The sequence below is a fragment of the Macrotis lagotis genome, chromosome 3, assembly GCF_037893015.1.
Source record: "Macrotis lagotis isolate mMagLag1 chromosome 3, bilby.v1.9.chrom.fasta, whole genome shotgun sequence".
NCBI classification, from domain to species: domain Eukaryota; kingdom Metazoa; phylum Chordata; class Mammalia; order Peramelemorphia; family Peramelidae; genus Macrotis; species Macrotis lagotis.
Window position 1 is genome coordinate 242,119,250 of NC_133660.1, and position 27,406 is coordinate 242,146,655.

The 27,406-nt window shown below is 38.4% G+C and overlaps 1 protein-coding gene across 10 annotated transcripts in view; it reads left to right on the top strand.

The window, feature by feature from the left end:
- Positions 1-27,406, top strand: part of TEAD1 (TEA domain transcription factor 1) — a 288,298-nt gene that overhangs the window by 95,513 nt on the left and 165,379 nt on the right. For all 10 annotated transcript variants that reach the window (XM_074230327.1, XM_074230331.1, XM_074230332.1 and 7 more), the window contains exon 2: positions 2,347-2,602. In XM_074230327.1, coding sequence (XP_074086428.1) covers positions 2,455-2,602 — 148 coding nt within the window. In that variant the 5' untranslated portion in view covers positions 2,347-2,454. The remainder of the gene's footprint in view (positions 1-2,346; positions 2,603-27,406) is intronic.

The window sequence follows — 27,406 nt, forward strand, 5'->3', positions numbered from 1 at the left end:
ATTGAGGATGTGGTAATAATTTGACATTTTGAAGGATCATAGATTTAGTCCTGGAAGGAACATTTCATTTCTTTCAGTTTACAAGATGAAGAAACTAAGACCTAGAGAGGTTAAATAATTTATCCAAGGTGCTATAGCAAGTTTTAGAGGTGGGAATTAAATTCACATGGTCCTCATTTCCAGTCCGTGGTTCTATCTAGTATCTCACACTTCCCTTACTGAGTTATTATGGGAGTACTTTTAAGAACCCAGGTTATAAATGAGTATATTCTATGGAGAAGCAAAAGTTTTTTTGGAGCCCAAATAATGGAACTTGAAACACCTTATTGAAAGAAGGACTCACAGGAAGATGCCATCTTTTCAGAGACTTTTTAGAAATTTTTTTGGAGGGTGAGGTGTGAGGTAAACTAGGGAAGAGACTCAGCAGAGGACATGAGATAAGTGGTGGTGCTTGAAGTCAAGTCTGACTCCTGACTCTAAATCAAGTTGTTTTTCCAGTAAGAACACATAGCCCTCTCTTTGGATGTACTTTCCAAACCCAAATCATTCAGATGCACTTTATGGTACCATTCTGTTATGGGATTCCTCTTTTCATTGGGTTATTATTGCTGTGGTGATTATTACATGTATGTTTGGTGTCTCATTTTTTCTATATGAGATGTCCCAGGGAGTACAGAAGAGGATTGCAAGCTTCCACTTTGAAAATGACTTTGCACTCTATAGTGTTTAAAATGAAGTTATTTGTGTAAAAAAATTCTCTAAAATTAGAAAGGAACAAACAATCCTAAATCTTGTAAGGTTTTTGATTTTTTTTTCAATTCTCTTCTTTTACTCTCACATAGCATTTGACACTGTGCTCTCCTTTTCTGATTTCTTCATTAGTTTCTCTTCTTTCTAACTCCTTTCCGTTGTTCTTTTCTTTAGTTCAAGCTCCTTTTTCCCCAAACCCAACAATCTCAACTATGAAGATGACTCCCAAATCTCCATCACTAGTTTGGATCTTTTTGGAGTTCTAGAGCCACCTTTCCTCTTGATCCACCTAGAGGATAACTTCACTTGGATTTCCCCTTTTTCTCCTCAGATTCAACATGGTGCTATGTCTATCATTTTTTCTCTGTATCCTTATTTCTATCAGTGACCTGAGCTTTTACATTTTCTGTTGTAATAGAAACCTTAAGATCCTATTTTACTTCTTTATCTGCCTCACCTAGAATGTTCATTCACCTAATTTTAGGCTCTCACCCCTCCAACATATCTCACATTTCACTCTTCCTCCTCTACTCAGCAACTTTTATCACCCTCATTATTTATTTTATGCCTAGAGCCCCTGTAATAGTGTCCAAATCTGTATGCCCCAGATCTGTTTTTCTATATATTTACTCTTATCATTTATTTCTTAGCCCCACCCCACCCCCAATCATAATTTACCAGCTATTTTAAATTTCTCTGGCTAACATTTATTACTGTCTATAATCTGCCACAGACTGAACTTTCCAGGCTTGTCTCACATGATTCCCCTCTTGTAGGCTTCAGCCAAAAGGGACAACACTCTGGCTCCCAAACATGACTGCTTTCTCATCTCAGTGCCTCTCTTTCTTTTGCCTGGCTTCCTAGCTGTCTTTTTAAAGTTCACTTCAAATGTTTTCTCTTACATGAAGCTGTCCCTGACCACTCTGGTTGATGACCTTCTTGAATCTTGTAATACTTATTTGCCTGTCACAGTAGTTCAGAGGGGTGTGTGTGTGTGTGTGTGTGTGTGTGTGTGTGTGTGTGTGTATGTGTGTCTGTCTTTCTAAGATGGGTTTTTTCCTTTCCCACTAGATTTTTATTGGGCTGATTATTGATTGGACTTGTGCTTCATGGTGTCTTCTTGTATGAAATATCTTTAGGCTTCCCACATATACATGTGTATGTTTGAGATTTATATTCATCTTCGTGAATGTATTTGTTTTGAGTTGATTGATACCTTCTACCCTAATTCGACTGTAAGCTCTATGATAGGCAGTATGGAATGAGGCTAATCTTGAAATCAAGTTAACCTGGGATGTGGACTGTACCTCTGATAACTGTGTAAACATGGAACTTCTGTTAAACATGGTTTCTTGCTCTGTACCATAAGGATTAGAATAACTCCAGAATAATTTAGCTCAAATGGTCATTTTGAGGATTGTGAGATGATGTGGGATGATATTGATGAGGGCAAAGACTGTATTACTGAAACTTTATATTAGGTACCAGAGAATTAAAGGCGATGGTGTTAAATCTACCAAGAGTGCTTAGTACATGTTTAAATGAATGTTTATCAATGTTTTGTCCTTATTCTGCTGTGATTCTTTCTCCTTTTAGGTTTCTTTTCTTTAAAAGACTCCAAGCTTTGGCTTGGAGACCCCAACCGTCATCATTGAGCCCAGCAGCTGGAGCGGCAGCGAAAGTCCTGCCGAAAACATTGAGAGAATGAGTGACTCTGCAGATAAGCCCATTGACAATGATGCCGAGGGAGTCTGGAGCCCAGATATTGAACAGAGCTTTCAGGAGGCCCTGGCCATTTATCCACCTTGTGGGAGGAGAAAAATCATCCTATCAGATGAAGGCAAAATGTATGGTAAGTCGCATGGAATTTATTTTTGCAGTAATTGGACAGGAACATTCATGTGATTGATGCTCAGAGGTCTGATGGCTATATTTCACAAGCCTGTGTTGTTTTTGGTGATGGAGAGAAGCCAGGTGCCTTTACAGTTGTGTTTGGTAGATAGAGCTATTATGCTTCCCAGTCCACCTTAATCTGGCACTAGATTATTCAGGGAATTACTGCTTAGTAGACCCACATGTGCTAGTGTCTAGCAACAGGAAGGGAATGCTCCTAAATGCATAACAGCTATAGCTCCTCACCCCAAATTTGGGTCTTCCTTCATTATAGACTTTGATTTTTTGATTTTGGCCACTTACATTATTATCAAGATACAACTTGGCCCATCCTTCATTTCATGATGTGGTTCTTGTGTTTCTTAAGCATGGCCCTACTGGAGAATCATCACCCTTTAATGCATTTGCAGCCGGGCCATAAGTTAGTGATGCGTCCTACTCACTCCAGCTGGTGGTTCATCCTGAGAAGCTTCCTTAGAGTACTCATGGATGTGGGCACAGATTTTGTGCTGGGATTAGTTGGGTTCTCTCTCCTCCTCCCCTCTCCTCCCTCCACTAAATAAATATTTTTCACTGTAGAGTTTTACTTTTGGCTACTTACCTTGTGAGAGGCAGATGGCAGGTGGTAGGGGGGAGGGTTGTACATCTTGCCCATCTAATTGTGAACATGAAGCTGACAGAGTTTGTTCTGTGACTTGAGACTAAAGAGACACAAACAAACATCCCCAGCTCAGAGAAGGGCGGTGCGGGCCCAGCAGCCTACCTGAGACAGTTAACTTAGCACCAGAGTAATTTATTTCTAAATAATTTGAAAGGTTTTCCATAATGGGGTGTTGTGCCTTTAATCCTGTTTCTTCTCCATCAGGAGCCGTAGGAGTCTGCAGGATAAACTAGCCCATACTGTTAAGGAGAAAGCAGATGGCTCTGCAGCTGCCACCAGCTGTGCCCCCCTTCTTCCCCTCCCCTCCCCCATCCCCTCCTAGTATGACTTGGATGATGTAATGGAAACAAGGAAAAAAAATTTTTTTCTTTCTCTACTGTTGGAGTCTCTCACAGCCTGTCAGTGTCACCGAGAGGCAGAAACAAACCTTAAGGCCCTAGCTTGCAGCTGTCATGTGACCCTCGCAGCCAAATGAAACATCACGTCTGGAAAAATAGACTTGGGTTGAAGCCGCTCAGCTGCTGTGGGTGGAAAGTTTCAAGGTCTTCATTTCCCACTCCTCACATGTTATTGTTTCTGTACACAGAGAAGAGAGGGCTCCCCTTTTCCAGACTCATTGTTTCCTTTTTTTTTTTTTAAAAAACTTTTCATTATCCTGAACTTGTCAGGCACTAGTAATTATGAGTACTATGAGCAAAAAGCATTAAAAAGATTCTTTATAAAACCTGGGAATTTGAATTTATAAACAGCTTGGTGGCGGGGGTATGTTTGTATGTGTTTTTTGTGTGTGTGTGTGAATATGTGTATTTAAGGTATGTAATAAATTCAGGACAAGAGATCCAAAATTATCTTGTAGTCCTCTCCCTTTCCCCCTTCAATCCCTTAACAATCTTATAACAAATAATCATAGTCAAGCAAAGCAAATCCACACATTGTGTACAAAAATAAAAATAGCCCTTGCTGGTGTGGAGTTGGCAAGTCTGAATTCAAATCTTGCCTCAGATGCTTCCTAGTTGTATGACCTTGGGCCATTCCCTTTACCTGTTTGCCTCATTTCATTTTCTGGAAATGACTGCTGGTACAGGGGTAGTATGAGTATCAAATGAGATAATATTTGTATCATGCTTATTTTGCACAGTGCACATAGTAGATGTTTAATAAAAGCATATTCCCTTCCCTTTCTTCCCTCCCTTCATTCCTGTGAACATTCTTTGAATTCTTACCCGATGGAGTTTGCTCTTTTTCTTATATAGTAGTATTAATTCTCTATATATGAAAATAGACATTTATAAGAAAAATTAGACCTTTGTAAGAGAAATGATTATTTCCCTTAGCAATAATTTGTATGAAAGTTTTTTTAAATTTATGTAATAAAGATTGGTTCATTTCATGTCCTATGATCGTTAACTCACATTGCCAAGAATTTATTAAGTGTGTACCTGTTTATGTATTAATCACATAAGAATATGAAGAAATTAAGAGGAAAAAAAAGATCTCTTCTGAGCCAGCATATACTGGAATGAATCTTCTGTATCCCTTACTTAGACACAAAGCCTACCCTTACTCAGAATTGTGAAAAGTATCTCCCTTGTTTATTTGATTTATTTACAGTATTACTTTTAACATTGAGATTTTTTTTTTGTTGTTGTTCAGTTGTGTCTGGGGTTTTCTTGGCAGAAATACTAGAGTGATTTGACATTTCCTTCGTCAGCTCATTTTACAGATGAGGAAACTGAGGCAAACAGGTTAAGTGACTTGCCCAGGATCACCCATCTAGTGTCTGATGCCAGATTTGAACTCAAGAAAATGAATCTTTCTGAATCCAGACCCAGTGCCACTTCTTGTGGTCTGTGGTATGAGGTACTGGCCCAAACTTATTTTTGCCAGACAGCTTTCCTGTTTTCCCAGCTGTTTTGAGTTAATACTCCAGGCGTTGGAATTGCTTTGGTTTTAGTGAACAATTAATTACTGTTTTCATTTGTTTCTTGATATTCTGTGCCTAATTTCTTCTATTGATAATTATTTCTATTTGTAGTTAGTAGTAATATTTTTGATGATTACTGCTTTATAAATATAGTTTGAGAGCTGATATTGCTTGGCCCTAACACTTCTTCCTTTTTTTCCCCACATCATTTTCCTTGAGATTTTTAATCTTGTTTTTTCTGAATTATTCAGATGAATTTAATTTTTTTCCAGCTCTCTAAAGTAATGTTTTTTGGATTTAATAATTAATTATTTGAGGCATCATTGCCATTCTTACTAAGTTGGCATAGTCAAGCAAGAACAGTTTGTAGTTTTGCAATTATTTAGCTCTTCATTCTATAAAGAAAGTTTTGCATTCGTGTGTGTGTGTGTGTGTGTGTATTAATATATGTATATACATACACACATATAGTTTCTGTGTAGATTCCTAAATGTTTTATGTCTTCTGAGTTTTGCTGAAAGAAATTTCTCTATCTTCTGATTCTGGGTTTTGTGTTTTGTTTTTGCATGGCAGTGCCATTAAGTGACTTGCCCAGGGGCACGCAGCTGAGTATTGAGTATCTGAGGCTGGATTCAAACTCAGGTCTTCCTGACTCCAGGATCAGTGCTCTATCCACTGCGCCACCTAGCCGCTCCTAAGTATGATTCTTTTAAGACACTTTAATGATTATAATTTTTATTTTAGTTTATATTCTCTAAAGATTCTATTCAATATTTATGCTTTTCAATCTTTCTGAGGTTTTATGACCCAACATAGTCATTTTCAAAAATGTGTTCTTCTGAATATTCCCAAGGTAATTATTTTCTATAAAAATGAGATGTTTTAGTTTATAATATGACAAACATCAATAGTTATAACTCCCTAGACCAAAGCTTTTCGGGATGGTCCTCAATAATTTTAATTGTATTATTATTATGATGATGATGATGATGTCTAATATGATTATTAAGTCATGAGAGAAAAAGTTGGTCTGCTGGTCTAACATATGATCAATATTTAGTTGAAAATGCCATGTGCTCCTGAGTAATAGGTGTATATCTTTGTAATCTCATTCAATAATAGCCAGAGATCTATTATATTTCACCCAAATAAAGATGTTTTCAGGTCCTTAATTTGTTTCTTGCTTTTCTTTTTGATAGATTTATCTAGTCCTGAGAACATTACACAGTCATCAATTATTATAAGCTTGATAGCTTTCTTTTTGCTTTTTTCTTGAAGTACATGTCAATGCATGTATATATTAAGTGTAGGATATGAACTGAATTTTGAAGAACCCTGTCATTTCACTGGTATGGAGAACTCCTTGATGAGGAAACTTCCTCTGCCAATGCAAATCAGCACTTTCTTTAATTTGTCGTGGCAAAGAATAAACCAGAGCAGTATGATTTTATCCCAAATCACATAGCTTGTATTTGTAAGGTATATTGATATTGTTTTCCCCCTTTGATACTTTTTAGTATAAAGTAGGTTCTTGTTTATTTTTAGTGTTGTCTCATATGGTAATTTTACCTACTTTTGGATCACTTGAGTCATAGTCTGCTTTATTTCCTCACCTTAATCAAATGTGAATCTTTGTTTTAGGGTACTAATTAAAAATTGCATATTGTTGAATTCTACTTTATAATCTTCTAGTCTCTTTTAATGGGTAAATTCATTCCATTTATGTTTTAAGCTATGATGGTTAATTGTGTCTCCCATTTATCCTGGGGCTTTCCTCAACAGTGTGCTACTGAAGGCTTTCTCTCTTGCTCTATGCACTTATATTGGCTTCTCAGATAGGACCCCTATTTCATTCTCCACAGATTCTGGCTCTCTTTTTTTCAGTCCTGGACTCTGTGAAGGAACTTATTTATGTTTCTATAGGGATTTCTTGTGGAGTATTTGCTCTAGTACCCTTCTTCGATCATTGTTGAAGAAAAACTGGGAAAGAAGGGTTCATTTGAAATCTCGCATGTGATTATTGTAATTGTATCTCTAACCTCATTGTTCTTTTCTTGACATTTTTAAAAGTATCCTTCTGTCTTTCTGTCTCTCGTTCTTCCTTATTATCTCTTTTACTCTTTCTCTGGATCTCTGGGACTCTCTTTGACTGTGTCTTTGGCATTCCCTATCTTTCTGTGATTTGTCCTCACTATCTTGTTTTTCCTTCCCTGTCTTCTCTTTCTCTTCCTTATCATTTCTTTCCCTCTCTTGTTCTCCTTGACTGTCTCCCTGGTTCTTTCTGACGGTCTTTCTGCTCTTCCTGACTCCTTCTCCCCAAATGTCTCTCTTTGAGTTATCATCACGATCTTGATCTTCTCTCATTGCCATCTCTCTCTCTCTCTCTCTCTCTCTTCCCCCTTTTCTTCTTCCCTTTAAAACAACTCTTTGAGTTGATAAAAATATCAATAAATGGGGAGCATGGGGGATGGTAATTGGTGTGTGGTGTGCTGACTTGAGTTTATTTAGAGATTTAAAAAAAAATCAAAATATATGTCTTATAATTAGTCTAATTAGTTGAAAATTGGGGGAAAGATAATTTCCCTTTAGGTCTCTTTACCTCAGAGCCATGTATTATATTGCAGTGAAAAACACATTCTCTCCACCCCCACTCCCCCAAGTCTTGTAAAATTCTATGTCCTCTCTGGGGATTTAAATTCTTGCCAGTCTCCACCTCAGCTTTAACAGGAAATTCACCACTAAACTGCAAGCTGATCACTACGGTGTTCTTATGTGAGTCTTAACTGTGGCAACACTGCCTAAGATATAATTGAATTGCTAATCAACAGGCATCATCACTCAGTTACTCAGTATTTATTGAGCAGCTTTATCTGCTTGGTACTTAGGATTGGAGTGGAGACAGAGAGAGAGATTGAGAGAGACAAGAGACAGAGAAAGAGAAAGAGATTGAGAGAGAGAAAGTGTGTCTTTGTGTGTGTGTGTGTTACTCAAGACATTTCATGAAGATCTGAGTCTGTGTAGTTTCCTGTGGATACTTGCAGTTTGTTACATGCAGATTTATTGACCGCATCTGTGGAAAGCCTCCGTTAAACAGGAGAGCCAAGCTTTTGCAGGAGAAGCTGATTGGGATTGACACCTGGGCATTTCAGAGTGAGTTTTCATCCAGCTGATGCTTGTACAAAGACATTGACTGTGGCATGGGGTGAGGCCTCACAATGGGCTCATCTTGCTATTCCCAGTCACTATGGGGAATCCCCCTGGCTTCCCACCCTAGCCTGGGTCCTGAGGTATGAGCACAGTTTTAAAAGTGATAATTAGTGCCTGAACACTTGGAGAAGTCTCCTGAGGAGCACCAAATATTCACCCCAGTTCCATGGGTTATTTGTTGTTTTAAGGATTAAAGAAATATACTGGTTGGTCCCTATATGACTAAGAGAAACCCTGTTTTGAGACCAGGCTTTCAGAGGTTCATAGACTTTAATTTATCATTGATATCTAAGGGTTTAACAACCCCTCTTTGAGTGTTTAACAACACACCCTATTATATAGATAAGGCAGCCATGATCTATTTTACTAAAGTCACCAGGCAGTGAGCAGTAGAGCCTCTCGAACACAGAACCTCTTTTTCCAGAACCAGTATTTTATATAATCCCTTGCCTCCTCTTCTTGTTGCAAATGAAGATAGATAACTGGAAACAAGACTAGGGATTTGGAGAGAGAGTCTTGTCCTAAGAGCATTCTTATTCTCTCAGGATTTCAAAATAAAGTCATTCTAAGTATTTTGTATCTTATATAGTATATTCAGAAATGATGTGATGCCTTTTTGTGAAAACGCAAGTGGTGGTGTTGTTTTTTCACTTGAGAGATGCTATAGTATTTCCAAGCATTCCTAGACCTTCAAGTATGCTATGATGTCAGCAGTCCTGAGTCGCACAAGAGGCAAGGTCGAATACAGTACTATTTCCTCTGGGTGATGAGGTTTCCTTGAAGCTAGACTGCAGAACAGGTGCTATGTCAGGAAAGAAGAGAATTGAAAAAAAAATCTCTTGAGGTTTAAGCCTATTAGGCTTAGAAGGAGGTGGCAAGATCGTCTCTTCTATTCTTCTTTCAAATATGAAATTTAACTATGCTATTTCTGCTTTGCTAGATTGCTCCTCCCTTCTTATTCTTTGATCTAAAAGTCTTCTCATATCACTAGAGCAAAGATTTTTGAAGCTCACTGAAACTTTTCCCTTCATTTCTCTTCATCCCTGTTTGTCTGTGTGTATGCGTGTGAGCTTGCATGCACAGAAGCATGTATATTATTTATGACTCAGCTTTGTGCTGTTGTTTTAATTTGGTTTTGGAGAAGACAAAAGGGGTTTGACTTGAAAAATGCAAAGGTTATATCAAGTAGGAAACATTCCCAGCCCCTATTCCCCCTCCAGAGCTACCATTTTCTGAGTGTCAGTGGGAGCACTCATCAACCCTTGTGTCTGTCAACCAAGGGAAAGGTTCTGTAGAAAGAGATTAGCATGAGCAAACAGTTCTCTTGGATCTTTTTCCTTTTACTCCCCCTTTTCCACTATCCCCTCATCGATTTTTACTTAACTGTTTTTGTCTTGTAAAACAATCAAAGTCTTTGCTCCAGGTCTAGAAAAAGAAAACTTCTTCCATTTACCAGTTGTAGATCAAAAGCTTTATATGTGTGATAATATGATCTTTTTTTTCTCATTGGAATTGATCTATATTTAAGCAACTTTTCCAATGGAAATAAAGCAACCCACCAAATCTCGAGATTTCCAATACTTGCTTTAGGACAGACATGAGATCACAGGAGGCTGAAGCAACTTAAAGTGTGGTTTACGTTTTACTTTGCTCTTTTTTTCCATTAATGGCAGGACAGCATTAAGACCTTTTAGGGGGTAGTCCTGGGATCACAAGCAAAAAATGGATTTCATGTCTGAGAATGTCTGGTGGCACCCTGGAATTCCAGTTCCCCAGCTACTCAGAACAGATGGACAGCTGCAGGTGATGCCTATCTAAGTGCCCCAGGTGCTCCCCAAGGACAGCTGCAAGGACAACTGGCCTTCTTGTTTGAAATTATTGAGCATGCTCTTAATGCTTGCCATCCTGAGCAGGCCCCCTAGCAAGGACTTGGTAAGTCCTCTTGTGGGGATCAGAGTATTTACGTTTTGTTTTTTAACCAGCTACAGAAAAGACTGATGAGATTGCTTGTGATATATCTAACCTCCTGTCACCAAATTATAAGAGAATGACCAGAGAATAGCAATTGCTTCTTCTATTTTTCCATCTCCCCCCTTCCCCCTGATGTTGCTAACAGTAACAACTTAACTTTCATTTATATAGTCCATGATGATTAAGTGTTCTTTTCAATATAATTTTCTTTGATTCCCACAACTCTTTGAGGCAAGTAGTGGTTTCAATTCTTTTTACACATGAGAAAACTGAGGATCACCGAGGCAAAGGGAATTGCTTGAAGTTACACAATTCAGTTTAATGGTAGAGCTGGATCTTAAACTACTATTTTGATCCCAAATTCAATATTTTTTCCACAGTAACATACTACTTACCAAGGAGAAATAGGTGGTTAGGATACAAGGGAACTGGCATGGTTGAAAGGAGTTCCATTCTCATGTGAGAGAACCAGTGAGCCATTGTAATCACTATAACAAGATGCAGAACCCAAGGTTATTGAGAGCTCCAGTAGTATATTCTAGGGCACCCTGTTAATCTTCAGAGGTTGACTTTCATTCTCTTTCTATCATTCTGAAGGAAATGGATTCTTCTTATGGATAACTCCCTTTTCAGTTTGTTCTGGGTCCTAGGATTTGGTCATTGGATCTTGGATTGACTCCTTTGGTCTGAAAGCAATGGGTAGGGTACTTATTTTCTGACAGTCCCTCCAAGATTTGTTATTTTATTTTATTTTATTTTATTTTTTGGTTACCTTAGCCAATCTAATGGATATGAGGTAGTACCTTAAAGTTATTTTTATTTGTATTTCTCTAATTGTTAGTGCTTTAGATCACTTTTTTCATATGGTACTTGATAGCTTGGATTTTTTTCCTTTGCAAACTGCTTTATTCACATACTTTAAGCATTTATCAGTTGGAGAATGACTGTTATTCTTATAAATTTGACTCAGCTTCCTATATTCTTTTGAAATGAAATCTTAATTAGATAAATTTGCTGCAAAGATTTTTTCCCCTCATTTCTAATTTTAGCTGCATTGATTTTGTTTAAGAAAAAACTTTTAATTTTCATGTAATCAAAATTGTCAGATATACATTCATGCTTTTAAAAGGAAACTAATTGTATTGAAATATAGTTATCAAAATATTAAAAAGAAGTTTACAGTTAATAATAATGAGAGCCAGCATTTATGGTTTTTTTAATCCAGAAAACTATGCCATTCCAATAAAAATTTCCCTAGTATTCATCCAGAGTACTTTATAAATATTATGTCATTCTAACTTCACTATCACCCTGGTATGTATATAACAGATAATGGTTAGTGATTTTTGCTATTTATTATCTTTGACTGAATTTGAACTCAGGTCTTGGCAGAGGGGAAGAAATTTAAAAGTTTGTACTTAGAAAAGGTTAAGGTTAAAGGTTAAGGACCCTCATGCCTTCCAGCCTTAGACAAATGGAGATACTTAGACTGTGATTTATGCTTTCTAACACAAAATATATTTCAGAGGAATCTCCATTTCTAGTTTCTTTTTTAGAATTAGACTAAATGTGATCAATTATCACTTCATATAAATATTTCATTATTAATCTTCTAAGTTTTACCATTCATGCAGCTTGAAAAATACACTGAACTTTTTAGTTTTGGAAAACAATGTTGAACTTGTCCTTGAACTGATGATAGATTCCAAATTTCACCTAGATGTCTCTATTGAGCAGATGAAAACACCAGGTAGTAACAAATTCTCAAAGAAGCCAGTATTGCAGAATTTTCCCTAAGATATACATCTTTTTATAATTTAGTTTATTGTGTGCATCTCTAATGAGGTATAACTTTCTAGGGAATCTAGTATTCAGATAAAAAGAAAACTGCTTGGAATTCTGTTGCCCAAGTTTGGGGGGCCAGGTAAGCAGAAGCCAGGTCTATAGGGTATAAATACAAAAGGTGCTTAGTCTGAAATGTCTTACTCTTTAAGAGATGATTAGAATGGATAATTTTTAAATGGCCCTTTCAGCTCTGTATTTTATATTTCCTTCTTTGTACTACATTTTTTCCCAAGTTTCTATGCCTGTGAAAGTGGAATGAGCCTGGGGAGTTCAGAGAAAAGACCTACTTCTGTTTTTGACTTCCTCCTTCCCTCCTAGTGATTTTGAAAAACAAATGACTTGATTTGACCTCTTGCTCTAAAGATAAGACATTTCTGTGATGTGCACTGGCTCCCAGGAGGTGGTGGTAGAAGAAGGGCTGGGAGGCCTGACTGATGTGTGGTGGTGGTTGAGATCTCTACTAATATGACTGACCCCCAAGCCATTTCTCTGACTCACGTTCTCCAAAGCCCAGATTGGTTGGTATCTTAGAATTTTAGTTCAGAGAATGGAAAATAATGACCCCTGTAGAGTGTCGGGACCTTTTCTATCTGTTGCTTATTTCCAAACATTAGCTTTTTTTTCTTCTTCCTAGTGATTGCTGTGAGTTCTCTTCTTGGTAGAAGGCTATACTTGCCTGTTCTTGCCCTGCCTTCTGAAAGAGTCGAGGAATGAGGGCTTTGGGAATTTTGCAGGCACTCATGGCTGGGCTATCGATATTCTACATATGTTACAGATCGTTGCCCTCCCCTTGATGCTTCAGTTCCACAAATACAAAGAGGATTCGTTCATCAAATTGATTGTTATTATTCCTTTGAGAATTCTCGTAATATCCATGCATATTTCTGTTGTTTAGAGGTGGCATAGAAGAAATATCTATGTCAAATTTCTAATTGGCTGTTAATTTTATAATTCTTAAAAAAAGGCTGATCCAAGAAAATGAAATAGTTTATTAATGGAATTTTAATTATGGATAGTTATTTTTGCATCACCAAGAAGCTTGTAGGAAGGCAAACTTATCAAAAAGAAAAGAAAAGACACAAAAATCCACAATTCCCCTCCCTAACCTAAGACATTAAAAAAAATGGCAATTTAAAGATTTAGTAGCTGCTATAACATTTTACATATGTTAATAAGCTGGCTTTTAAAGCCATTTACAAAAGTTTTAATTAATCACTCAAACCTGACCCCTTCCACAAGGCTCTTGTAGGTGGAGCGGATGGTGGTAGGCTTACTATGCTGTTGATCTGAATTCTGACAAGATTTAGCTGAGCAATTCTTTTTAAAAACAGTCATCTCCATCTGGTTGAAGATTAGAGATTTGCTGTTTATGACTGCTTTTATCCAGACAGGTTGGGAGTAAGTTAATGCCTTGATCAAGACATTGTTCCCTCTAATGTTTCTCTGGTATTAAATATATTTGAACGTGAATAAGGTACTTGCAGTGATGAAATACCAGATGTGAGGTATCGGGTTGCATGTTTATTCAACTGTTGTTGGAATGACTGTGCGAAGATATGCTTTTGTATTTCCCGTCTCTTGGCAACATCTGAAAAATGAGAGAGGAGAGGAGGGGGGGTGGGGGGAGAGAGAGAGAGAGAGAGAGAGAGAGAGAGAGAGAGAGAGAGAGAGAGAGAGAGAGACATAGTAGCTTCTTGAAGGTTACAATTTCAGTTACTCAGATTGTAGGCAATGTTTTTAGAGAAATGTCCTCACAGTCCCCATATGGCCTTAGCCACAGGGCATATAAATGTTAATTGAATAGAATTTTCAGGTAGGTTGAACACACTTCACACCATGCACTGACACATATTAAAGTCAGTGGCAGTCAGCAGAAAGGGAGGTGGTTCAAACAGTCATTGCTTCTGTGGTGTGGTAGATCAGTGCTGCCCATAGGAGCCCACCAACAGAAAATCTCTGACTCAGGACCCAAAGACCCCATTGGTCTTTCAATATGTTATTGGGTGATCCTAGAAATTAGATTCACACAGTACCTTATTTTCAGTTGCTCACTTATCAAACATTTATTAAACCTTTACTCTATATCAGATTCAGAAGATATGTTGACAAAAATGAAATTATTCCCTGCCTTTTGGGGTCAGACAACACACACACAGATAAGTTATTTTAAAATGTATACAAAATAATGTGAGATGATTTTGGTGGGGAGGTATCAGTGGTGGGACAGATCAAGAAAAACTTGATGCAGGAGGTAAACTGAGCTTTGAATGAAGTGAGGGATGAGAAGAGGTGGAACCTAGGAAGAGGAGGTATTATTTTATGGGGTAGAATCCACATCATGTAACAGATAGTTGACATTCCTCCGTCACACATTTGGCATGTAGTACCAAGGTTTTGTCTGAACAAAATGTGTTAACTTTAGATTTTCTTCCATGGTTAGAATGACCTCAATGACCCAGATATTGTGAATGAGAGCTAATTATTTTTAGGCTTCCTTCTTTATATCAATTCCACCATGAATCAAACTGGAACATCTGGTCTTGTACATATCAAAGGTTGTTGGGCTGGATTTAATTGGCAAAACTGATTGGGTTTCCCTAGTAGATATGATTCTTTAAAAACCACAGCAGAAAAATGACTTTGATAGAGAAAAGCTATTCCTTAGAAAATTACTTTTCTCCTAGTAGATGCTTGATGAAATATGGTTCTGTACCTTTACTGGTAAATATATGTATATGTTTTTGTGCTTGTTTTATGGATATATTTTTCTTTTTTTGTCTTCAAAAGTTTTATTGCTATCTCTTGTTTTCACCTTACTTTCATTTCCAACTGTATCCTTCCTCCTTCCCTTCCCAAAGGAGACTGCCTTTGTCACAAAAAGAATAAATAAAAGCTAGGTGAGGAAGGAAATCAGTTCTGTGAAGCTGACCAAGACATCAGCTGGCTTTGACAGCCTATGATTTGTGTTCTATGCCTGTGTCTGACAGCACCACCCATAGTCCCTGAGCTCTGCCAAGAATGGAGGGAAATGCATTTCTTACCCCCTTTTTGAGGCCAACCTTGTTTATTATTGTTCATGTTGAACTTGTTGAAAGTGGATTCCATCGATCTTCATAATGGATCATGACATCTTTGCCTTCTACCCTTGATATTTTGGAAAATCAAGAGAGATATTAGTTGGTAGGTGTTGAAGCTTGCAGAGCTCTTACTGCCTACAGATCAGGTTGTCTCAACTGAGAAGCATCATCTTAGAGGTTTACAGAATTTGAGCATGCTTACCCGTCATGTGGTTCTTATGACTTTTTGCAGGCTGTCAATCATTCTAAGAGGTGAATGGAAACCATTTCCATTTGATGTTTGGTCCCTAAAATGTTCTAGTACTTGGTAATATGAATTGGAATACTAGGATGAGGGAAAGAGTGTTGGAGAAAAGAACTTTTAAGATCTTAGACCTCTCTAGAACTCCATTGTTACAGAAGGAAGGTGTGACTAGATCTGTGACTACCACACTAGGTGGTGAAAGCATCATTTAGTTATCTCATTCTGCCTTTCTGACTTGTTCTTTAGCTAAAACTGAACTTTTATAATAGGATTTCGATGTTATTGCTAGTTCCAGATAGCCTTTGTGGCAGAAGTCTACTTTTTATTATTGGTGTTAAATACTCCTTTTCTGGGAATCATTGTATCATTCAATAAATAAATGTTCATCAAGTGTCTACTATGTGCTGACTACCTTGTCAAACTTTGAGGATATAAAAAAGAGGCAAAAGGCAGACCCTACCCTCAAGAAGTTAATAGAGGAGACAGCTTTCAAGCAAATATATGTGAACAAGCAGTATAGGAAATAATTATCGGAGAGTCCTGGAATTGAGGGGTTGGAGAAGGCTTCCTGTAAAAGATGGGATTTTAGTTGGGACCTAAAGGAAGCCAGGAAGAACAGTGGGTAAAAATGGGCAGGGAGAGGAGTCCAGGCAGGGGGAATAGCCAAAGAAAAAGACCCCCACGATGAGAGATGGAGTCTTGCCTGTGGAACAGCAAGGAGGTCAGTGCTACTGGATGGAAAAAATATGTGTTGGAAAGTGAGGCATAAGAAGACTTGAAAGGTAGGACAGAAATAAGACATTGAACATTGAGGAAAGGACTTTATATATAATTCTGGAGGTGATGGGAAGCCACTGGAGCTTTTAGAGAGAGCTTTAGATAGATGACTTTAGTGGCTAAATGGAGGATGGATTTGAGTGGGGAGAAACTAGAGTCAAATAGTAACAAGGAAAGTAGAAGAGGGGAAGGGTTTTTGGGGAAAGATTAAGTTCTATTTTGGATAGCTTGAATTTAAAATATCTACTGGACATCAGTTTAGGTGTCTGAGAGGCATTTGGAGATGTGAGATTGGAGGTCATCAAAGAGATTGGGTAGGAAAGTAGGTTTTAAGAATCATCAGAATAGAGATGGCAAGTTACTACATGGGAGCTGATGAGTTCACTAGGTGATATAGTGTAAGAGGAGGAGGGCCCAGGACAGAAACCCAGGGACCTCCCATGATTAGAAGATATGTTCTATAGGCAGCTAGGTGGTGCAGTGGATAGAACACTGGCCCTGGAGTTGGGAGGACCTAAGTTCAAACCCAACCTCAGACACTTAATAATTGCCTAGCAGTGTGACCTTAGGCAAGTCACTTAACCCCGTTACCTGAAATAAAGAATAATAAAGAAAAGAAGACATGTTCTAGATGAGGATGAAGCAAAGGAGACTGTAGAAGGCTTCTCTGTATCAGGCATTCTGAACTAAATTAGTTTTCCTCTGTAAATGTAGTTGTGAGACTCCCAAGGTCTTCTTGAAAGTGAACTCTCTGGAGATGATTTTCTTAGGACCTTGATCTTGTTTTGTCTCTTTTGGATCAAGAATCTCTCTGGATCATGAAAGAACAGGTGGCTACTAAGTCTTCTGGAAAGTCTAGGGTGGGGCAAATTAAAAAGGAAGGTGCTAGTATTGGAACCAGGAAAAGGCTCCAAATGGCAGGAAGGATGTCTAGGATTGTCTTACTGCATACTTGTTTTGTCAGCTTCCTACCCTGGATTCCCCTTCTATGTTTCTTCTCTCATATTTAATCTGGGATGGTACTTTGTCTGTAACTTGCACCCAGTATTAATGTTTGTTGAATTGAAAGAGAGCAAGGGAAAGTCTTTTTTCTTCAAATGCTATTCCTTCTACTCTATTCCCCTTACTTCCACTGTATATCTCAGTATATTAATTATTCTTTTGTCCAAGGTGACATTTTTATACTCAGTTTAGTAGTATGATGGAGAAAGAACTGGGCAGATGGAGGTAGATCATGGTTGCCTACCAGACCTGTGCGTTTTGTTGTGGGGTGAGGGTTGAGGATGTGAGAAGACACCTGATAGTTCCTAAAAGATTTCCAGGCCAGCCCAGTAAATCTGGGCCGTTGGCCCTCAAAGCTCTGGTTTTTCTCATGTCAGGGATATTTTGGAACTTCCTACACCCTGAGACTCCTTACAGGTGAAAAAGAGGAGCTGAGCCAAAAGTCTCTGAGTGTTCAGACCTCTCCTTTTCATTTTTTCCTGGACCACCTGAATTCTTCTTTCCTTGAAATCAGATCGGAACAAATGGCTCTCTTGATCAGTCTTACTCCTAATTCTGACTTTTTGTTTATTTAAAAAAAAGGAAAAGAAAAAGAAGTTATACTAATTTTTTTTGGTGGGGGGAAAGAGAAAGTGTATTTAAAACACAGGCTTTTCTAAATATTTCCACTCCTACTAGTGACCCTATATAGTCACATCTCCAAAGAAAGGGGGGGAGAATCACCTCTTTGGAAGTACTTGGAGTCTCTGTCCTCCTATTATTCAACTTCAGAAGAACAGAAGATGTCCCTGCAGTGGCAAAAGGAACTCTGGGTCATTTTTGTTTCTGCTCAGTTTTCTGAAATGAAAGCTCCCCTTATGAAGTTAGGATTCTGCATCTCAGAGTCCAGATTGAACCTGATGGTAGTTACACCTACCAGATCTTTGCCTGATATCCTTTTCTGTAATCAGAATTGAGGGGGATTTCCATCATTAAGTGTTTCTGTTCTAGAAGTTTGTTTTTTTTTTTTTTTTTTTTTTTTTTTTTTTTTTTTTTTGTGCTACCTATACTAGGCCACATTCATAAATGCCATTGTAGGCCATTGCTTCCAGCCTTGGACTTTACACAATGACTTGATTGTGAGATATCTTTCAGTACTTAGCTAAGGGATGGTCCTTGAATTTACTCAGGTCTGGGCATAAAGTTTTAAACTATGTTGAAGATAATGATGATGATAATGATATTTCCATATTGCTTGAAGGCTTTTTTAAACTTTTCATAGCTAGTAAGTATCTGAGGTTGAGTTTAAACCCAGATCTTCCTGATACACCAGGTCTATTTCTTTCTGCATTGTACTACTTCCTTACATGAGAATTGTGTTCTGCTAACTCAGATCATCTCTACTCCATACTTCAGATTCAGAGATGATATCATGAAGGATTCTTTATCTTAGAGAATTTCAAAGGCTGTTTCTCCTCAACTTGTTAATTTATTGATTAATTTAGTAAACATCCTCTACTGGCATCACAGTAAGGGGGAAGGCCAGGCAGCTAGATGGCACAGTGGATAGAGCATGGACTCTGGAATCAGGAGGAACTGAATTCAAATCTGACTTCAGGCTAGCTTTGTGACTTTAGGCAAGTCACTTAACCCTGATTACCTTGCATCTGGGACCATTTCCAATTGTACTGATCCATATCTGGCCACAGGACCCAGATGACTCTGGAGAAGAAAGTGAGGCTGGTGACTTAGCACAGCCCCACCTCACTCAAATCCAATTCATGTGCTTGTCATGGTATCACCTCCCTGATGTCATAGTCCTTTTCAAGAATGAAGGCAAACAACATGGGAGAAGGACTTAATAGAGGGGTCATCATGAATTCCAAGTCAGCTGACCTTTCTGAGCTTAAATGTTCCTGTCTATAAATAAGGAAATTGAAGTTCTTTAAAAAATTTTTTAAAATAGTTTATATTTGACCTGAGATTTTTTTAGTTGTTTTTTTTTTTTGCAAGGCAAATGGGGTTAAGTGGCCACACAAGGCCACACAGCTAGGTAATTATGAAGTGTCTGAGGTTGGATTTGAACTCAGGTCCTCCTGACTCCAGGGCCAGTGCTCTATCCACTGCATCACCTAGCTGCCCCGAAAGAGGAGATTTTTAAAGTACCTAATATATGTAATGTAGCTGGGCAGCTACGTGACACAGTGGATTGAGTGCTAAGCCTAGAATCAGGAAGACTCATCTCTACGGGTTCAAATTTGGCTTCAGACACTGACCAACTGTGTGATCCTGGACAAGTCACTTCATTCTGTTTTTCCCAGTTTCCTCATCTGTAAAAGAGCTGGATAAGAAAAAGGCAAATCACCTAGTATTTTTTTGCCAAGAAAACCTCAAATAGGATCACTAAGAGTCAAAGAAAACTAAAAAGACTGAACAACAACACAAAAGTGCAATGCAGTGTTCTAAGTTCCGAGGATATAGATCAGTGAAGTAGTAGTTCCTGCCTCATGGAGCTTACATGAAACAAGGGGAGGAGCCGGAAGGAATCCTATCATTCTGTGTATTTATGAGTGAATTCTCTATCCCCTGGGTCTCTACATGTTTTGGCTTCACTGCCCCACCCCCTCCACATGTTTTCACTTTCCTTGATCTTTTCTCCTATCACCAATGGCAAGCCTGTTGGCATGTCTAAAATCCAATTATACTTTAGCTCACTGGTGGGGAGGGGGGGCATCTTCTGATTGACATTTCCTTTGGAAGGTTTGGCTTGATCACAGGCTGTTCAATCTCTTCTTCTCCTCTTCTTGCCATTATTCTCAGGGTCAAATATTAACTATTAACAAAAGAAAGCTGCCTTTGACAGGAACATAGCACAGTTTCAACTATAATATAACAACACCCTTTTAGGTCTGGGGCAATCAGAAGAAATCTATTTTTAATTAAGTTATAAAGAAGGTCCGATCGGTGACCTAGTAGATGTCAGCTCACTTAAGTCTTGGATTAATCAGGAACTATTAAAATGATCATCCAATTATAAACAGTCATAACTGTTGCAGAATGAATGTTTTCTTTTCTGAATTAAATCATTCTAAATGGAGAAATTGTTTGGGAATTGAAGATGAAGGAAAGCATGCCTCATTCTTTTAAAATTTATGAATCACCAAGAGGAACAAAAGAGAAGGGTGAGGTTGCTGTCAAATTTCTCTTGTTGCCCTTGCCAAAGAAAGGGATTTTAATTGAAATAAAAACAAAACTGCATTTCACATTCTCCATTAAAATAGTTCAATTTGAAAATGTTTTCTTATTTTAGAAATTTGTTTTATTTGAAGGATAATTAGTTACATAAGATTAATTTTCATATGAAGAAAGTTGTTTATATATATTGTGATTTTGCATGGTTTTCTTTCTGATCCAGGTATAATATTCCCAATATGTATGTTTAACTTGTTAAATGGGATTTGATTTCTCTACTGGTGACTTAACAGATATTCTCTTTGCTTACTCAGGATTCATGCATTAATGTAGATGCTTTCTCCATTGATACAGACTACTAGTAACAGTTTACTGAGTGGCTATAACTGAAAGATTTCATCTGGTGAGGAACCCAGGTGGCTGGCTGGATAGATGCAGTAGGAAATAGTTTTGGTCTTAGAGTCAGAAGATTTGGATTTGATTATTAGGACTGCCACCTATTAACTGAATGACCATGGACCATTCACTTCCCTGATCTTGATTTCAGTTTGCCTATTTCTAGGATAAGACTAGATAGTCTTTTAGTGATCCAGTGAATAGATGATCTTATTGACTCAGATTTTGACCTCAGACTTTTTAGTCTTAACAACTTTGTTAATAGATCAGTGAAGATTGAATTCCAGGGAGGCTTAGGTGACTTGTCCAAGGTCACACTGCTAGAATTAGCTGCAAGATTTTAAACCCAGATCCTCAGACACCACTGCCATGGCAAACATTTAATAGTCAGTACTCTTCCTTGGGAACCAAATAAAAAACTAGAGGCAGCTAGGTGACACTATGGTGTATAAATGCTAGACCTGAAGTCTGGAAGATTCATCTTTCTAGGTTCAAATATATCCTCAGACACTGTCTAACTATGTGATTCGAAGCAAGTCACTTAACTCTGTTTGTCTCAATTTCATCATTTGTAAAATGTATTGGAGCAGGAAATGGCAAAGCACCCTTGTATCTTTGCCAAAATAATACTAAATGGGGCCATAAAGAGTTGGACAGTACTGAAATGACTGAACAGCCACAACACACTGCTTCCTTCTCTTTCCACTCCACTACTTTGCCTTTCCCACCTCTAAATGTCTCAATCCTCCTGTGGTCATGAAACCTTTCTAAAGGATTAGCTATGGTCTTGGTCCTGGAAAACAGACACATATAATCAAAGCCACTTCAGCATTAATAGACCTACTGAAAAATGGGGGTCTACATATATCGCCTTTGAAATCTTACGGTCACCCACATTGATGGAGGGTATTGAAGATGCTAGTTGAACTTAGCTTTGCAAAATGAACTGAACTGTTTTTTATGTTTTGGGTATATTAAGAGAGGACAAAGTAAAATTTTCCTTCAGTGTGTCTAGTGTGCCTTCTGAAAGAATGAAAGCTTTGTTTATTTTTTGTTTGAGTTGCAAAAATAAGAACTCACATAATTCTTAAAAGTTTGCCAAACTGTTTATGTGCATTCCCATTTGATTCTCACAACAGCCCTGTGAGGTAACTGTTAGTTTTATTTCCATTTGACACATGGGGAAACAGATGAAGAGAGATTTATGACTCATTCAGGATTAGGTAGGAAGATAGTATCCATGGAATTTTAACTGAAGTCTTCCAGACTTCTTAATACAAGTGTGTGTATGTATGTGTGTAACATATATGTACTCTATTGAAATTATCAGCACCAAAGACTAATATTATTAGTGTTATCCAGATAATGCTATTTAGATAATACCAAATTATCCAGAATTTGAATGATAAAAGTAAATATTCTTGTTTTTAATATTAGCTTATAAGATAAATACATATGCATTTTACACATTTACATACATATATATTTAAGCATGTAGGTATATACAGGTATCTACACGTGCATGTCTATAACTATGTATGTGCATGTATGCTTATACAAATGCCTATTTAAGTATATGTATATATGCACATATTTCTAAATGTGCATTTATTTAAATGTGTATATATACACATAAATGCACCTATACCTTCTATTATTAAAAGGAAGAAGACTTACTTATACAAATTTTGCCTAATTTGGTACTATCTAAATAGCACTATTTGGATCACAGTAATAATCTGGTGCTGTTCGTTTTGATAGTGTATTCCTCAATAGGGATTTGAATCTAGATTTAAATATTTTCATAAATATAAATTGAATCCACACTGATCTAAAGTGGTCTGTCTAGAGGAGACTATGGGATGGCAGCTTAAGTAAAGTGGTTTTCAAGTCTTGAGGTCAATCATACCCATTTCCCAATTTCCCCTCTTTCCTTTACCCTTTCCAAAGCTGGAGGAGGAGGGGGTCTGCTCTTTATTTAAAAGACAAAAACATTGGTGGAAAGTAGTGACTGTCCCTGGGCCCTAGGGAAGCCTGGAGCTTGGTCTTGGCGATTGTGACGTTATTCACAAAAGCTCCCTCCAGATGGCGGCTTGGTAATTACGATCAACAAATGAAACTAGAGATGTCTCCCGGGGAACTATTTTCTGATGTGTGGTTATTTAGACAGTGGAACAAGAGGCATAGGAGAGCCCTTTGAAGGCAGAAAGGCAGCCTGGGGGTTTGGGTGAGTTCTGGGTCTGCTGCTGAAGGCCTGAAGAACTGGTGTGTGTCATCTGGCATGCTTCCCTTACCCCCATTTTCTTCTCCCTGGATGTTTAGGAGAGCAGACCTGGCCTAGCAGGGGGCAGCTCTGTCCTGCTGCTTCTCCTGGTGGGGCTGCCCAGCCCGGCTGCTCAGCTATTTCCATTCATCCCTCTCTTGTGACAGCTTCCCGCTTCCCCTTTCCGCCTGAACAGATGTTTGTGCTACAGGTTTCTGCACTTTCTAGGGATTGTCTTTTGAAGTGCCCTCCAGGCCTGGAATATTCTAGGGGCAGGGCAGGGGCAGGCAGAGAGAAAAACCTGGAACCAGAGTGGTAGAAGAAGCTTTTCCATCTTGGCTGATGTATATGTCTGCTTGTCTTTCAAGGATCCCATTTTGAAGTCTTTTTCAACAATCAACCCTGTTCCTTGGGAACCAAATAAATAAATTCTCCTTCAGTTGAAACTGAAGGCCATGAGCATTGTGAAAGGGCTGGTAGCCCTGAGAAATTTTTACAGTAACTAGATCCTTTCATTGTCCCTTATGGCTATTGGATTTCATAGAATTATAGATTTAGAGCTGGGAGGAAATGTGAAGGTTGTTTTGTACGATGTCCGTTGTATGTTGTTTTAGAGGAGGAAATTGTGGCTCAGAAGTTGTGATTTTCTCATGATCACAAAGATAGTATGTGATGGGAATTTTGAACTCCCTACTGTAGCTATTAGATCACCCTAGGAAATTCAGTTCTATAGGCCTTACATTGAAGGCCAGACATTGAGGAGGCAGCATGGTGTAGTGAAAAGAGGCCTGGCTTTTGGAGTAAGGACATTTAGATTTCAATCCTGTTTCTGTATCTTATTACCCTGAGTAAATCTCCTAACCTTTCCAGGGCACAGTTTTCTCATCTGGAACTAGACTCCTTACTGCTTGAAATCTGTAACCCTGGAAATAAACTAGAGGATAGGAAAGGAATATTGGTAGAGCTGGAGACTAAGCCACCTGGAGGTTGAATGAAGTGACTGAACCTGAGGTTGTCTAAAAAGAAAAATTTTTGAACTATGGCAAGAGGAAATGTTTTAGCTTTGGGAGTAACATTTTCCCTTTTCTTAGAGGTTTTTAGGTAACTCTTGCTCCAATATGGGTCACTCTCTGTGACTTTAGAGACTCCTTTCAGATCCAGAATTCCAGAGGATGATTGAAGGTCTTGGTCAAGGAAGTGATCCCTGCAAGGTGGTCACTCTGAGTTGGATGGGAAGGGGGGAGAAAGATGAAGGCACATGCTTCATTTTTCAGGACCATCATCTCGTTAAATTTCTTACAGTAGTGAAAGAACTTTTCCTACAAAAATTGATCAAAATACACAAAATACACAATTTTCCAATCTCTCCTAGACTGTGAAGTATTTATTAATCACCTTGGTAGTGCAGGCATGTAGTTTGCTCAGCATTGATAGTTGATTGGGGTGAGACAATCCTTGCCTGGAGAAGCATCTGTTTCTCTTTCTGTTGGAAGAATCCAGTTTAATTACAGCTCAGTATGTATAGGGTGGCACTCATGGTTCTCCTTTAAGGGATAGGGGTTCTAAGAGGCTTAGATCAGAAGTGGAGAGCATTCTGGGGAACAGCAGGAGTAGGACGGTAAACCAGGGAAGAAGGAGTTCATTTCGCCAGAGAGTCAAGTGTGGGAGGGGAGAGCCTGCAAAGATAAAGACACAAGTTCCATTGGAAGTAGTATTAAATTCCAAGCAGCTTGGATTTTATTCTCCAGGCAATAATAAGCTGCCAGTCAAGTTCTGGTACAGTCAAGGGGAAGCCTACTCAGGAGCATTCACAGATTCACTTTTCATCTGCAGTTTTTTTCTGGACACCTTCTCCCCTTACTCCCCAGCTGCTCCAGAACACCGGCCAGGACCTTGACACAATCATATATGCAAATTGGTGGATTTTTGATATTTTGCAGGCCTGAAACTCTCTACTCTTTTCATAAACCTAAACAGTTTCTTGTCTCTGTGGCTCTAAAACCCTCTTGGGTTTTCCTGTTCCTGAGGTCATACTTGATATCCCTTTCAGAAATAAACTGATGAAGCTTTTGTTGTTTGGGAAGAAGGAGACCCTTGCTTTGGGGAACTCTTGTTAGGTTGAGGAATTGTGTTTTTGCTGCTGCTTTTGCTGGGAAGGGCTGCTGAAAAGGGCCAAGAGTCTGTCTGCAGTTGTCAAAGAGCGGAGGGCCTTGGTTGGAGCTGCTTAGTGACCTGTTTAAGAAGTCTGGAAGGAAGGAGGGGAAAATTCAACTCATGGCCAGTTCAGGACCTGAATGAAGATGCCTCTTTGGAAGACATGCAGGGGAAGAAATATGATGACTGACGATACTTTTTGCTGTAGTGGAATGAACACAAGATTTAGAGTCATAGGATTTGGATTGGTGTCTCAGCTCTGGTAGAGAAAGTGAAAATGTATGAACATCATACCTGTAATCCCCAGTTTCAAGATGTGGAAGCAGATTGATGGAACTTAAATGACTTTTCTCTTTGCCCCAGAGTTCAGAAAAAGTGAAGTCAAGGTGTTAAACCAGGTCTTCTCACCCCTAATTCCAGCACTACTTCAACTCTAACATACTTAAACGTCAAGGGAAATAAAGTCTAATGAGATAGAAGGTGGGTTCTGTGGAGGGAGGTCTGGGAAGGAAGAGATAACATTTATGCTGGAGCTTGAAGATACAGAGGATTTCTTTAGATCAACATGTGTTATCCCTTATAATGCACATAATAGAATATATATCTGTAGAATAGTCCATCCAGTGTGACTTGCTCCTGAGAGGTAAAATATTTAGAGCATTTAATGGGTACTAAGTGCTTTTATAACTATTATCTTCAGTGAGGTACTATTATTATCCCCAGAAGGTAATTAGATGGGTAGAGTGTGAGAGAAGTCAGGAATTCAAATCTGACACAGACTAGTTGTGTTATTGAGCAAGTCACTTAACCCTGCTTGCCTCACATTTAGGGCCATCTCTAGTCATCCTGATTCCTGTCTGGCCATTGTCCTCAGATGGCTCCAGAGAGAAAGGAAGACTGGTGACTTAGCATAGCACACCCCTTACTCAAATGCAGTTCACTTGCTTGGCATGGCATCATCTCCTTTTGTAGGATATTTAGGCTCTCTCCAGTTTTAGTTGTTTGCAATTACATATAAGGTTTTTATAAACATCTTTGAATCTATAGATAATTATGATTATTTTTAATAATAATTTTAACATTACTCCCAATAACAGAAATATTGTTCCCAAAAGTCTGGTTTTTAAAAAATTTTGCTATGTCCTTCAGAGGTTGTTCACTATAGATTCTGAAATTTGCTAGTAGAATAGCTAATAGCTGTTTGAGATCTATCTTTTTCCTTTTCATTCCCCCTATCTTTGCCTTGGCTCAGGACCTTTCCTCTGACTAGTTTCCCAAAGCACCCCGATTTTCATGTCATGTCCCTATAACACTTGCTTTCAATGGCCCTATTTCCTTCTGCTTCTTAAGTCAAGGCTGGTGCTCTATCCATTGTACCACCTAGCCCCCCCACCCCCATGATTTCTTAAAGAACAGTGGCATTTTATTACATACATATGTCACAGTTTCTTCAGCCTTTCCCCAATTGATGGGTAGCCCCCCATTTCCAGTTTTTTGCTACTACAAAAAAACCTGCTTTAAATATTTTTGCACATGTGGACTTTTTGCCCCCTTTCATGATCTGAGCACTGGCCTTGCATTCAGGAGAATGGGAGTTCAAATCCAGCCTCAGCCACTTGACATGTACTAATAACTGTGTGAACTTGGGCAAGTCACTTAACCCTGATTGCCTCATATCCAGGGCCTTCTCCAGTTGTTCTGATTCATATCTGGCCATGAACCCAGATGGCTCTGGAGGAAAAAGTGAGGCTGGTGACATAGCAAAACACCTCCTCACTCAAATCCAATTTGTGTGCATTTTATCATGTTATCACCTTCTTTATGTCAGGATCTTCCAGAATGAAGGACAAGCATTATCATTATTGCTGTATCAAACAAAGAGAATGCATAGAAACTTTGCTTAATTTTTAAAGCGCTTGCAACATGATCCCAAGCTCCCCTTCTAAACTTAATCAATAAGCATTTCTTAAACATGAAGCAAACACTGCACAAACAAGCTATAGACAGAATAAATTGGAAATATTGAGAGAAAAGGTTCTGTAAGAAGGACTGGGACTACCCATCTATCACT